The 14,026-nt window shown below is 55.6% G+C and overlaps 1 protein-coding gene across 4 annotated transcripts in view; it reads right to left on the bottom strand.

The window, feature by feature from the left end:
* Positions 1 to 14,026, bottom strand: part of CARM1 (coactivator associated arginine methyltransferase 1) — a 42,241-nt gene that overhangs the window by 12,856 nt on the left and 15,359 nt on the right. For all 4 annotated transcript variants that reach the window (XM_043911537.1, XM_043911541.1, XM_043911540.1 and 1 more), the window contains exons 2-4: positions 3,602 to 3,727; positions 1,609 to 1,715; positions 602 to 706 (exon numbers count right to left, since the gene is read on the bottom strand). In XM_043911537.1, coding sequence (XP_043767472.1) covers positions 602 to 706; positions 1,609 to 1,715; positions 3,602 to 3,727 — 338 coding nt within the window. The remainder of the gene's footprint in view (positions 1 to 601; positions 707 to 1,608; positions 1,716 to 3,601; positions 3,728 to 14,026) is intronic.

Raw genomic sequence — 14,026 nt, 5'->3', positions numbered from 1 at the left:
CCTATGGCTGATTCATGTTGAGGTTTGACAGAAAACAAGAAAATTTTGTGAAGCAATTATCCCTCAATAAAAAAAAATAAACTAAAAAGAAAAAACCCCCCAAAAAATAACCCGAGGGACCTCCCTGGTGGTGCAGTGGCTACGACTGCGTGCTCCCAGTGCAGGGTGCCTGGGTTCGGTCCCTGCTCAGGGAACTAGATCCCACATGCAAGAACCTAAAAAAAACACAGTTCCCACATGCTAAACCAAAAAGCCTGTGTGTCTCAGTAAGACCGGGCCCAGTCAAATAAGTAAAGAAAAATTTTTTAAAAAAAGATTACAACCCTAAAATATATATATATATGCTGATACAGATATACACAAGGGGAAAACATCTGGAAGAGGGTTTTACTGTTGGCAGTGGCTGTTTTAGAGGGAAATGACAGAGGCCTTTCGTGCCCATCTGATACACACCAGGCTTCTACAAAAAGTAGATTCTGCTCCTACTGTCCGAGGAAAGAAAAAACAAAACAATGCGCAAGGAAAAAGAGAAGAGGCCCCTGAGGCGGAGGCCGGTGCGCAGCCTGAGGGCACGGGGAGGGGCGCAGACGACCCGGCTCACCTTGTCCTTGAAGTCTGTGTGGTTCTGCAGGATGGCGCGCTGGTAGGTGCCCGTCCGCACGTAATCCTGCATCATGTTCTGCTGCTGGGACAGGTAGCCATAAAACTGGAACAGAGACATGCCAATGGCACAGGGCACGCGGCTGGCAGACAGCCGAGGCCCCGGCTGACCCCGCCACAGGTCGGCTTCGGGCAGAGATCAACCTGGGGGGCCGCATCCCTCTCCGCAGTCAGCTGCTCCAGGGGAGCGGGAAGCTGGAGGCGGCCCCCGTTGTGAGGGGGGCACCACCGCTGTCACTGCGGCCAAAGGATGCGGCTGGATGGCGCCTGGGCCCCAGAAGCCACCCAGAACTCAGACACGCCACAGGCGGGGTTCTGCGATCGAGGGCCACCTGCCCCATCTCAGGGGACCCAAAGAAGCGGAGGAGCAGATCAAACAGGACCCTAGGGCTCAGAGCGCCAGGCAGGTGAGGTGCTGTGGGGTCTCTCTGTAAGACAACCAGGCGGTCGGGAGGCAGCGTGGCACCTGGGCCGGGGCAGCAGGCAGACCTGGCTTCCCATCTTGGCTCTGTTGCATAATAGCTGTGTGACTTGGAGCAAGTCACTTAACCTCTCTGAGCCTCAGTTTTCTCATCTGTAAAATGGGGACAACAATAGTACTTACCTCCTAGAGCTACTGGGAGGGTTTCAAGTGCTTCCGTACGCATCAAAGCGCTGGAGCCAGTGCCTGGCATGCCCTCCGTGCTCAGGACACAGTAACTGTGCTATCGTTACTCAGAAGGCCTGTGAACCTGAGCTTCGTCTGCACTCAAGTCCTTCCAACAACCCTTCTAGGCAGGCACTGGCATCTCTGTTTCACAGATGAGGAAACTGAGGCCCAAGCAAGCACAGGACACTCGTCTACGGTTACTCATTGAGCAAGCGGCAGAGCCAGGATAGGAACCCAGGTGCCCGCAGCCTCCGGGGACCACCAAGGGCGGCAGGCCGGCCCGAGCGCCGCGTACCCACCTGGAAATACTGCACAGCAGAAGACTCCTCCGTGCGCTCGCTGAACACCGACCGCTCCAGGGTGTGGCCTCGGCAGGTTTTCAGGATGTTATAGAAGGAGCAGAAATCTGGAAGGGGGAAGCCAGGTCATGCGTGGCCCACTCAGGGGTAGGGGGTTTGGTTTAGGTGTGCACCTGACTTTTCTACCTTGAGCCTGAGTGATGTGAAAATCCCCACCCCCCGAAATGTTAAAATCTAAGGAAACGAAAAAGGATAGCCACATGGGCCATGTGGCGGCTGGCATGGGAGAAGGCAGGTGTCAAGGGCGACTGTGCTCCTTGAGGCTGGTGGGAGTGGGCCCAGGCGCAGATTTGCCAAAGGGCAGCTTGGCCAAAGCTTTCAAAGAGTAACCCGGGCATCAGATCTCTAAGATTTACCCCAGTAAAGAAGCACAGGTCCACCCACAGCACCCGGCAGTGTCAATGGGTGGCAAATGGACACAGGGACACCACCCCAGTGTCCAGAGGGGACTGGAGGAACCCCAGGGGACACTGAGCAGCATGTCAGGGGACCAGTCACCAGCGGTCGGCAGAACCAGATATTATGCAAGTGAACTGTGTTTATCAGCATGAAATACCAACCACAAAACTATATCAAGAAAAAGAAACAAAATCAAATCATGAAGACAGGTGGTACTGTGAAGGCTGGGGGAGAAGGAAGGGGGAGTGAGAGTTTACTAGGTATGGAATTTCAGTTTAGGAAGAAGAAAGAGTCCTGGCAATGGATGGGGGGGATGGGCGCACCACAGTGTGAACGTGCTGTAACAGCTCTGGAGTCCAGACACTTGAACGTGGTTGCTGGTAAATTTTTTGTGTATTTTAACAAAGTGAACTAGAAGACGGTATCTTTAAAATACACAGTGTGGGGAGATATAGAAAGATCTGGAGCTGGACAGTGGTGACGGAACGCACTCTGCTGCTGAAATGTACGCTCAGAAAGGGTTAACATGGTAAAATGGTTATGTATCCTTGACCACGATTTAAGAAACTGACAGGATGTAAGGGCAAAAAATTAGTATGCAACTATCCATAGAACAGAAAAAAAGACAATGGGGATTTATAACATGAACTTCTACTGATAACCTGGGTGGTGTTTCTGTAATTTATTTTTTTAAACAGTGAACTGGGATTGGTTTTGCATAAAGAAGGAACTGGGGTGGAGCCTAAGAATCCTTCTGGTGGGAGGTGGTCAGTCACCTGGCTGCCTTCTCCCCACCTGGCCAGCTCCCAGCTCTGAAGCCGGGCCACACGAAGCGAGGCGGTCCTGAGGGTCTGGGCCGGGGACGTCTCCCCACTCCATCAGAGGCACTGAGACAGGTAAGGGGGTTCTGGGATCGCAGAGGGTGGCTGTGGGCAGATGGCTTCCCCATTCTGGGCTCTCCCACCCCAGCCCCTGTGCCGACCATCAGGCTCACTGATAACAGCTCTGCAGGGACCAAGACCAGCCTCTGGACCTTCCAAGGTTCTCCAGCCTGGGGCCACCAGCACCGCTCGCCTGGGGCTCCTCAAGTCCAGCAGTAACCTTGCGTGTCCCCTAGATGGGTCTGCTGGATCCCTCCAGCATCTCCTCTGTATTTGGACCTCCGGACCTCGCCCCACCCCATCCACTGCTGCAGGAACGCTGGGCCCCTGACCCCCACCTGATGGGCCCATCCCAGAGGCCTGGGGGGTGGTGGGGAGGTCAGGACAGGCCTCCGAGAGGAGGGGACATAGGACCCGAGCCCAGAAGGACCCAAAGGAGCCGGCGAGGTCTGGGGCAGTATCCAGGCAGCAAGAACGTACTTACTGTGGACATATTTCTACTGGGGAATACTTCTGATGTGGATGGGTCATTCGCTGGGTCAGATGACCCGGTTCTGACTCACCCAAGCTCCAGGTGCCCCCCAGCCATGCTGGCAGCCTAGGCTCCCCAGCTCTGGACACCCCATGAGCCGCGGGGCAGAAGGGACACGTACCGCTGGGTGTGGCGAACTGGAGGAGGACACTATTGCAGCCCAGGGTGATGATGAACGACTGCTTGCCCACTCGGCTGCACTCCGTCTCCCGGGACACTGAGCACTTGAACACACACACGTCTTCATCTGCGAGGGGAGGGAGGCGGGCGTGAGCTGGCAGGTCCCAGGGCCACCCTTCCCACGTCCTCGCGGCCCCCCAGATTCCCCCAGGGTGCCACAATCTCTCCCCGCCAAGTGCTCCATGTGCCCTGCCTGCCCGGCCCACACTGAGGATGAGGCAGTGGCCTGTAAGCGTCCCTGGCAGGGACCCAGGACGCACTCTGTCCAGCGGGAAAAGACAGTGGTCCACAGGGCGACCAGGACTGGGGGGTGGGGGGGGAGATGCGTAGACACTGATGGGGCCCAGGGGGGCATGCACCTCTGCCGGGATGTTCCCTCCCGGAGCACCTCCTGGCGCCAGACCCCACATCGCCCCAAGGTGGGAAGACACAGGGGAGCAAAAGGCAATCTGGCAGGGTCAGAGGGTCACAGGAACACAGCAGGGTGCCCTGGGTCCAGATGAGGGGCTTGGGCCTTCCTTCATCAGCCCCTCTGCGTCACGTGGGGGCATCTTCAGAGCTGAGCAGGGGTAGGTGGGAGTCAAGAATCCCCGTGGTGCCTCTGCTTCCTCCAGCTGAGCCCGTTCCTTCTTGACTTTTTTTTTTTTTTTTTAGCACTGTGGGATCTTAGTCCTCCAACCAGGGATTGACCCCAGGGACACAGCAGTGAAAATGCCAAGTCCTAACCACTGGACCCCCACCAGGGAAGTCCCTCTCGTGCACGTATGGGGAGTGTGGCCACGGGAGCCGGAGAGCCTGCATTCACGCCCCGCCTACGCCACTGAGGTGTCACCGGGCAGATCTGAGTCCTCGGTTTTCTCACCTGTCAAGCAGAACTAACGGTGGGCAGGGGTCAGACCCAACTCACAGACAGGAAGCGCTGCATCCCCGTACCCGCCACTGTCACTGTTACTGGTCATTCACTCAAAAAGCATGGGTGCCCCACCGCAGCCAAACAGTGAGACACCGCGTCACCAGGAGACAAAATGACCCAATGCTGTGGCCCGGGTGTGGGGCAGCGGGACAGAGCCCTGGTCCCATCACAGTGCCAGCTCACATGGCAGTCTGCAGGACAGCCTCCTGGCCGCCTCAACACAGCTGAAGAGGACGAGAGACACAAGCTGCGGGGAGCTGGAGGGAGGGCTTCGCTGACGGCTCACTGGTGCAGAAGCCACCTGCCAGGGCAGGAGCCAGCAGAGACATGGGTTCGATCCCTGGGTCCGGAAGATCCCCTGGAGAAGGGAATGGCTACCCACTCCGGTATTCCTGCTGGGATAACCCCATGGACAGAGGAGCTTGGTGGGCTTACAGTTTGTGGGGTCACAAAGAGTCGGATACAACTGAACACACGTGTATACTGGAGTGAAGGAGACTCCCAACTCAGGAAACAAACCAGGGTCTCCTGCACTGCAGGCAGATTCTTTACCAACTGAGCTACCAGGGAAGCCCCAGACTAAAGGGACATGACCAGCAAACGCCAGGTGTGGTCCTGAAATGCAGCCTAATGAAAACCTTTCAACAGCGATTAAGCTCTACTAGGGAAATGTGTGGACTACAGGTGCTTTTTTATTGGTGGGGGCGGTGAGGTGGGAGGCTGCACCATTCGGCACGTACGATCCTAGCTCCCCAACCCGGGATCACAGCTGCATCCCCTGCACTGGATGCTCAGAATCCCAACCCCTGGACCAGCAGGGGCATCCCCGGGTGCTGTAACTTTAAAAGATCTAGATGTGACAAGAGCATTATTTCTGTAAAGGAATGCCCCTTTTATTGAAAGATACATATGGAAATACAGTGAAGTTTCTTGTGACGTCTACAGCTTGCTTTCAAGTGGCTCGTCAAATCCACAGTGACAACAACAAAATATATTTATAGAGAAAGGCATGAGTACAACTGTGGCAAAGTGTTCCCAATCACCCCCATAACAGCCAAAACAATCTGGAAATAAAGTGGTAAGACTCAGGCTCAGATTTCAAAACACATTACAAAGGTACAATAATCAAAATAGAATAGCACTGGCAAATGGAGAGGCATGGACTGTCATGTCAGCAGAATGAGACTCCAGAATAAACCCTCTGCTTATAGTCATTTGATTTTTATCAAAGGTCCTGAGAACATTCAGGGGGGTAGAATATAGTCTCTTCAACAAATGGTGCTGGGACAACTGGGTCTCCCTGTACAAGAGAATGAAGCTGGACCCCTACCTCACGCCATATATTAAAAAAACCCAACTCAAAAGAATCAATGACCTAAACAAACCTAAGGGTGGAAACTGTAAAACTCTTAGGAGAAGACAGGGGTCAAGCTCTGAGACCTGGGATTTTTTCAATGGATTCCTCAAGATGATGCCAAAAGCAAAGAGTTTCAAAAGGAAAACTACATAAATGGGACTTCATCAAAATTACAAACTTTTGGAAGAATTCCCTGGCAGTCCAGAGGTTAAGACTCTATGCTTTCACTGCCATGGGTCCAGGTCAGGGAACTAAGATCCCACAAGCCATGTGCTGTGGCCAAAAAAAGAATAACACACACACACACATAAGCTTTTTGCATCAAAGGACAGTATCAAAAAAGTGAAAAAACAACCTACAGAATGGGAGAAGATATTTACAAATCATATATCTGATAAGAATCTGTTGTCCAGAATATATAAAGAACTCAACAACTAAAAGATAACCCAACTCAAAAAATGGGCAGAAGTCTTGAAGAAATGTTTCCCCCGAGATATACAAATGCCCAGCATGTGAAAGGATGCACAGCATTATTCATTATGCACCTGCAACTCAAACCGTAATCAGAGGTCACTGCTCACCCGCAGGATGGCTACAATTTTAAACAAAAACGTGGGAAACGACACATGCTGGTGAGAAATTGAAACTCTCAGACCCTGCTGGTGGGAACTCAGAATGGGACAGCCGCACAGAATTACCATTTGACTCAGCAATCCCACTCCTCGGTATAAACCCCAAAGAACTGAAAGCTGGTATTCAAATGAATACCTGTATGCAAATATTCAAAGTGTCACTATTCAAAACAGCTCAGATGTCTGTCCACTGATGACTGGATAAAGAAAATGTGGTCCATCCACAGAATAGAATATTACTCAGCCATAGAAAGAAATGAAGTCCTGACACCTGCTACCCCATGGATGAGCTTCAGAAACATGATGCCGAGTGAAAGAGGCCAGACACAAAAGGTCACAGGTGTACGATCCCATTTATCTGGAACATCCAGAATTAGTAAATTCAGAGACAGACAGCAAACTGGTGGCTGAGGGTCGGAGAATGGGGAATAACTGCCTAATGGCAACAAGGTTTTCTTTTTGGACGATGAAAATATTTTGGAAATGGAGGTGGAGGTTACCAGATACTGTGAGTACACTAAAAGCCACTGAACTGTTTTTTGTTATGTAAATTTTATCTCAATAGAAAAAGCAAAACGTTCCCAATGCGTGAGTCTGGATATGAAGGGCCAACGGGTGTTCGTTGGGCCCCCTACTCACCCCTAGTTTGGTCTCAGCCCTAAGCCTGGTCCACAGCCTGGAAGAGGCTCCTGAGGCCACAACCTGGGTTTCCACCAGACCACCTCACGCCTCAGGAGCCAGGTGCCCCCTCCTGGGGGTGAGAAAGGGGAGCAGGGCATGTGTAGCCTCCTGACAGCGGGCAAGAGGGAAGAGGGGACTGGGCGGGGGCAGCCCCAGGGTCACGGCCAGGCTGCACCCACAGGGGGCCCAAGACAAGGTGCTCCTGAGTCTAGCTGTAAACGGGTTTCAGGAATGGACCCAAAACCTTGACGCAGTACCCACGCCTGCTCCTGGGTCAGAAAATAAAGCCAATCTGTCAGCTACTCCCGCGTGGCGGCAAACAGACAGGGAAGGCCTGTCTCCCTTTTTGCCAGACCAGAACAGCCTGGCAACCCAACCAGCTGCCCGGTGGCCTGGCGCCAGGCAGGCGACCACAAGGACCTGTGGCCAAGGGAAGCTTGGCTGCATCTAGAGGCCCAGGACAGGGAAGCCAGGGTGAAGGACAGCCTGAGCTGTCTCATCATGGGTGGGCCCCCCAAAGCCCACGGGACCAACATTTTGTCTACATCATAGCTATACAACCACAGGTCAGTCCCTGGTACACAGGATGGTCGGTAAATATTTGAAAAACCAAAAGAAAAAAGAAAAAGAAAGCTGAATCAAGCTCCTATCTTTTTTAAAAGCCTCAGAAGTCAGAGCTCTTGGACTGGCCATCAAGGACCTCCCCTCCCAGCCCCTTCCCAAGGCCACACTCACGCCCCAGTGCCCACGGTGGGCAGGGCTCTGACCTCTGCACTTGTACTTCCCCTCTCCCCGCCTCACTGGCAGGGGCCCTCAGGACAATGGACAGAGCTGGCCGCGCTGGGCCAATGGTTCCCCTCTCCACGCACCTCCCTGGGGCTGGGGCTCAGGCACAGTCTGCCTCCTGGCCCCCCAGGGGGAGGGGTTCCCAGGAGGGGGCTTCTTCCCCCAGGAAAGGGGCCTGGAGCCCACGGGGCCTGGACCCACCCGCGGGTGAGCTGTGGAAGAGGCAGAACTGGTCTCTGGGCTCTGCTTTCAGAAACCGACCCAGAACGCACCACCTTCATCACCTTGGCTGGCACAGAGCAGAGAGGAGGGCTGGCAGGCTGTCGATCTACCTGGGAGGGACTACGAAGGGGGCTGCAGGCTGGGAGGGTGTGCAGGATACCCTCCCAGTCAAGTTGAGCAGGGCCCGGGTCCCTCCTCCCTGCAGTGATGGGACGGGTGGGCTGAGAAATGAAGGCTCCGAGGCAGCGCACCAAGACGGGCTCTCAACTGGGAAACGAACTCAGATCAAGGAGTATTAGTCAGGCCACAGCCACCACAAGCATGCCTGCCCTGCTCCTAGACCCGGCCTGACACCCTGGGCTGGCTTCCCACCCACTACACTGAGAAGTCTGTTGCGTTGAGGCTCCGGGGCCAGGGGTCGACGGGCCGGAATCACCAGGGACAACTCTACAGGGAATGCAATGCTCTGGGGGTGTGGGGAGGGACCTGGAAAAACACCCTACCAGTCTTGCTGGCAAGGCCCCCGAGTATCCAAGTCACAGAGGCCAAGTTTCCACAAGCTGCGAGGGCCAGCACCCACCCATACCCTGCTGACATGAGGTGGGCCTAACATAGCTAACATATCCCAGGTGACAGGCTCTGCTCCTGCACTTTCCATGGACTCTTCACAAAATCCCTGTATCGCCCCGAAGGCTCAGAGGAGAAAAGGCGCTCGCTCAGACAGGTTAGGTTTCTTGCTCAAGGTCCCACGGCGAGCGGCTGAGCCTACTGGCTCCAGGGTCTGGGCCCCTAGGTGGGGTGCACACCACCTCTCTGAGCTTCCTTGAGCCAGCACTAGGGAGTTGTGGCCACAACTTTATCTGTAAAGGACCCAACATTTTTCAGGCCATTTAATCTCTGCTACTGTAACTCAGGGGCTTCCCTGAGGGCTCAGTAGGTAAAGAATCCGCCTGCAATGCAGGAGATGCAGGAGACACAGGTTGAATTCCTGGGTCAGGAAGACCCCCTGGAGGAGGAAATGGCAATCCACTCGTGTTCCTGCCTGAAAAACCCCACAGAGGGGCCTGGCGAGCTGCAGTCCAAAGTGTCACAGAGTCGGACCCGACCGAGCAACTGAGCACACACGCACATACAGTGCCTCAACTCCACCGCAGACACGATGTAAAGGGGCAGAGGAGTGTGGCTACGTGCCAACAAAACCATCACAAAGCTGACAATGGACTGCAAGGAGACGCCCTCCCCATTCCTTTGAGGGTGCGGGGAGCCGGGTGGCCAGCGACGAGGGTCCCAGCTGAGGGTCCCCCTGGGACTGAGGCCAGGACACAAGGGTATTGTGGGAGGCTAGAAATGGCGCCTGACTCAGCCAGGGAAAGAGACTGGAACAGATTCTTCAGCGAGAGGAAACGGCACGTGGGAAAACAGAGGAAAGGGAGTTATGATATGCTGATTAACAATAAACATGTATTTAGTTGCCTTTCCTGGCACTGAGCTCCTAAAACTTGCAATTTCTCAAGTGATTAAGAGCAATAACGGTGGGCTTTCCTGGTGGCTCAGTGGTCAAGAATCTGCCTGCCAATGCAGGAGACACAGGTTCAATTCCTGGTCCAGGAAGATTCCACATGCGGCAGAGCAACTAAACCCGGGCACCGCAACTACTGAGGCTGTGCTCTCGAGCCCGGGAACCGCGACTACTGAAGCCCACGCACCTGAGAGCCTCCTGTGAGCCTCCGCTCTGCAACGAGAGAAGCCACTGCAAGGGAGAAGCCCGTGCGCCGCAACCAACTCGAGAGTAGCCCCCACTTGCAGCAACCAAAGGAAAGCCCACACAGCAATGAAGACCCAGCACAGCCAAAAATAAATAGACAAAAATGATTTTTTACAAAAAGTTTAAATAAATAAAAGAGCAATAAAGGGTCTTCTGTGAGTCACATGATGCCCCTTTCAAGCGCCCTGGGGTATATGACTAGAAAGCCATGTCAGGACCAGCTTAGCAATGAGACAGCTGGAACTTTCAGTCCGCCCTCCTCAGCGTCCAAAGGCCGATGATTAAATCAATCGTGCCTATACAACGAAGCCTCCATAAAACCCCAAAAGGACAGGGTACAGGAGAGCTTCTGGGTTGGCGAGCATGTGGCGTGCCAGGAGGTTGGTGCTCCACCCCAGAGGGCCCCGCAGGCCGGCACCCCCTGCCCCCGCCTCGCGCCGCTTGGCTCTCCATCTGGATTCCTGAGCTGCATCCCTTCATGTCAGCCGGTCGTCTAGTAAGCGCAGTCTCTCCCTGAGTTGCTGCAGCAAGTGAACCGAACTTGAGGACAAGATCCTAGGGACCTCCGTTTATACAGCAAGCTGATCGGAAGCACCGGTGACCCAAACTGAGGTTGTGCCTGGCGTCTCAGGTGGGGTGCACGGTCTGGTGGCACTGAGCCCTCAACTTGCGTGACTGACACCACCTCCAGGGAGGCAGAGTCAGGATGGAGCTGAACTGCAGGAGGCCCAGCTGGTGTCGGAGAGCTGCATGGCGGTGATCGCAAGTGCTGAGTGAGCATTGAGAGCAGGGGACACACGCGGGCGTGGAGTTCTCCCTTGCAGGGGCCCAGCAGGAGAACTGGAGGTGACTGGGAATCCTGGCTACAGCCCAGGGAAGCTGCAGGGGTTCCCAGGCAAGACGAGCATTTTGTAGGGAGGCTGTGGAGGAGCTGAGAGAGGCCCTGGTGAATCCACAGCCCTGGGCACCACCCAAAGGGGCCCAGTGCCAGGGGAGGCCAGGGCTGGAGGGGCAGCTGCCGGCCAGGCAGGAGAAGACGGAGGCTGGGAAGCGAGCAACTCTTGGGGACATGCTGCCTGCTCCCGCCCAGGACAGCACCACCCTGAGGCCCCTCTTGGTGGCTCCTTGGACAGCACCATGGAACCTGGAGCAGCCGAATCGGGCCGGGGGGCGGGGACACTGAGGCACAGGGGCTCCCTGGCCCCGGGCCTGAAGGAAACGCCCCACTCCCCACCCTCACTCCTGGGCCTAATCCGGGGCCTGGCACTCAGACAAGCCTCAAAGAAGCTGGTGGCCTCAAGGACACTGACCAGATGACCGGGACGTGCTGAGCCTCCAGGCATGTCCCAGTCACAGTGTCCAATGCAGCAGGCTTGCTGTGGTCTCTCTCTTGCCCACACTCCTCCGTGGTTCCCCAGAACTTTCTGGAACAAAGTCAAACTCCTTATGGGGCTTGCCAGGCCCTGCTAACATGGACGGCTTGGCACACCCCTCCGTCTCCCTGCAGGGCCATGCTGACTTTACCACCTCCCAGAGCACAAGCAGAAGGCCTTCTCCCCAGCCTTCGTGGCCCCTTGACTCTTCCCAGACACCTTGCCTCTCTTTCCCGGCGTCCCTGTCACTTCTTCCAGAGGACCAGGAAGGTTCTCCAGCACTTCCTGGACAAGCTAAACCCAGGGCTCTGCACGTGGCTGGCCAAGCACCCCGCCCAGCATCTGAGAACGCTGACCTGCACAGCTGCCCCAGGGCCTGGGGTCAGGGAGGCGTGGCCACTTTCCTATGTGCAGGAGGCAGCCAGAACCGGGGGTCCAGCTGCCCAGGCCAAGGGCGTGTGTGGCCTGGGGAAGGCGCTGGGCACTGGGCAGCCCTCTGGTAACCCCTGTCCTTGTCCCCCTTCCCCTCTGCTTTGGAACAAGCATGGGGGCCTTGGGCCCTTCATGCTGGACAGACTTGTGTCAGAGGGGCCCAGCAGAAAGGGAATAAATGCCGGGAGCCAAGCTCTCTCCTCCCACAGAACCGTCTGTCCTGGTGTGAGAATGAGGGGCGCTCTCTGCCTCCTGGGGAACAGAAAAGCGAGACGGAAAAGCAGCCGCCAGCTGGTGGAAGGGAGCAACCCACACACAAAAGGGCCACATTTCAAATCCCTGCCTCTCTAGCGGGAAAACTATTACAGCCACAAGCGAAGAATAATTAAAGCTATTTATCTTGGCAGACTTGGGAGAGGGGGGAGATGCCTGTCCGAATGTGAGGTCTTTTATGAAATCGCCTCCTACTGCCAAATAAAACACAGGCTGTTCACCTTCCAGGGGAAAACAGTGCACAGGAGAGAGGAGTCGGGTGAAGAGGAGGGTGCGGCACAGCGATCAGCGCTCTCCTAGGCTCACCCGGCGGCCTGCCCCTCTGCTCAGGGCCATCGGCTGGCAGGCTGGGCAGCTTAGCCTGTAGCCTGCTCAATGCCAACTGTGGGCACAGGGGCACGGCGGTGAACAAGCCAGCCGGGCCCTGCCTTCCCGCACTCCTGGGCACCACAGGGAGGCAGGCAGCACCGGGGAGACGGCAGGGTAAGAGGGGCTGAAGGGAACTCGGGGGGCTGATACCCATGATGCCCTGTGCAGCACGGATCATGGGCTGCCTCGGGGCAGCAGCAACATCCAAGCCAAGCCAGACTGCATGGGGGCGCAGGGCTCGTCCTCCAAGGGTCTCCCATCTCCCACAGGAACCAGGCCCCTCTGCCCCACCTCTCCAGTGGGCAAGGCTAAGAGGACAGTGGTTTAAATGGGGGCATCGAGGCGCTTCCCTGGTGGTCCAATGGCTAAGACACCAGCTCCCAGTGCAGGGGACCAGGGTTCAATCCCTGGTCAGGGCACTAGATCCCACGCACTGCAACTAAGAGTTCACATTCCACAATGAAGACAGAAGATTCCACGTGCCACAAGCAAGGCCCCATGGAGCCAAATACATAAACGGACATCCAGGAAGAACTAAGTTCAGGGCCTAATGGGCCGCCCTCAGATGTGACCTCGGGCCTCATTCTCCTCATCTGTCCATGGGGATCATGGCACAGCCCACGGGGAGGGCCTGGCAGACAGCCCCACCACCTGCCTTCACCCTCAACCTCAGGAGCCCCATCTGTGCAATGGAGGTGCAATGGGGACAAAGTCAAGATAAAACCCTTCCTAGGACTTCCCTGATGGTACAGTGGATGGGAATTGGCCTGCCAGTGCAGGAGACACAGGTTCGATCCCTGGTCCGGGAAGATCCCACATGCCGCAGAGCAGCTAAGCTCATGCACCACAACTACCGAGTCCGCGCTCTAGAGCCCATGAGCTGCAAATACTAAAGCCGGTGTGCCTAGAGCCCGTGCTCCGCAACAAGAGAAGCCAGTATGTGGAGAAGCCTCACTCGCCACGATTAGAGAAGACCCGCACACAGCAACTAAGACCCAGTGCAACCAAAAACAAACTAATTAAAAAAAAAACCCTCTCTGCTGTGAGGATTCCCCGAGCGAGGTAACAGAGGGCAGGGCACTATGAGTGTACTAAGCACTTCATGACCAGGAGCCACCATGGTTCTGGGAATCCTAGCCCGGCCTGGCCTCCCTCTCTGGCTGTAACCTAAGCCGGCGGCTCCAGCGCTGTCCTCAGAGACACTCGGAGCAGCTGCCGGGGTACACTGCCCAGCCCCAGGGTATTTGAGGAGCATGAGGTCATCCTGGGCTCCTGGGCCTGACCTTGGCCTGGGTGAATCCCAGCCCTGCCCTGCAGGGACCCAGAGCCCCCAGTGCCCCAGGGTAGCCCCTGTCTGGGCCTCTCTTCCCAGCACACGTGACCAAAGACTTCTAACCTACAAGTTCCCTTGCAGGACCTTATCCTATAGCTCTACTTCTAAATGTCTGTGAAGATGTACCCAAATACAGGACTGTTGAAAACAGCAGAAAACCGACGTACCTATAGAACGAGTGAAGGGAAGGAGGGCCTAGGAAAAGACACAGATTTCAATCTGTAAATGCC

The sequence above is a fragment of the Cervus elaphus genome, chromosome 9 (genome assembly GCF_910594005.1).
Source record: "Cervus elaphus chromosome 9, mCerEla1.1, whole genome shotgun sequence".
In the NCBI taxonomy this organism is placed as follows: domain Eukaryota; kingdom Metazoa; phylum Chordata; class Mammalia; order Artiodactyla; family Cervidae; genus Cervus; species Cervus elaphus.
Note: the sequence above shows the minus strand (reverse complement) of the source record. Positions and strands in the feature narration are given on the sequence as shown.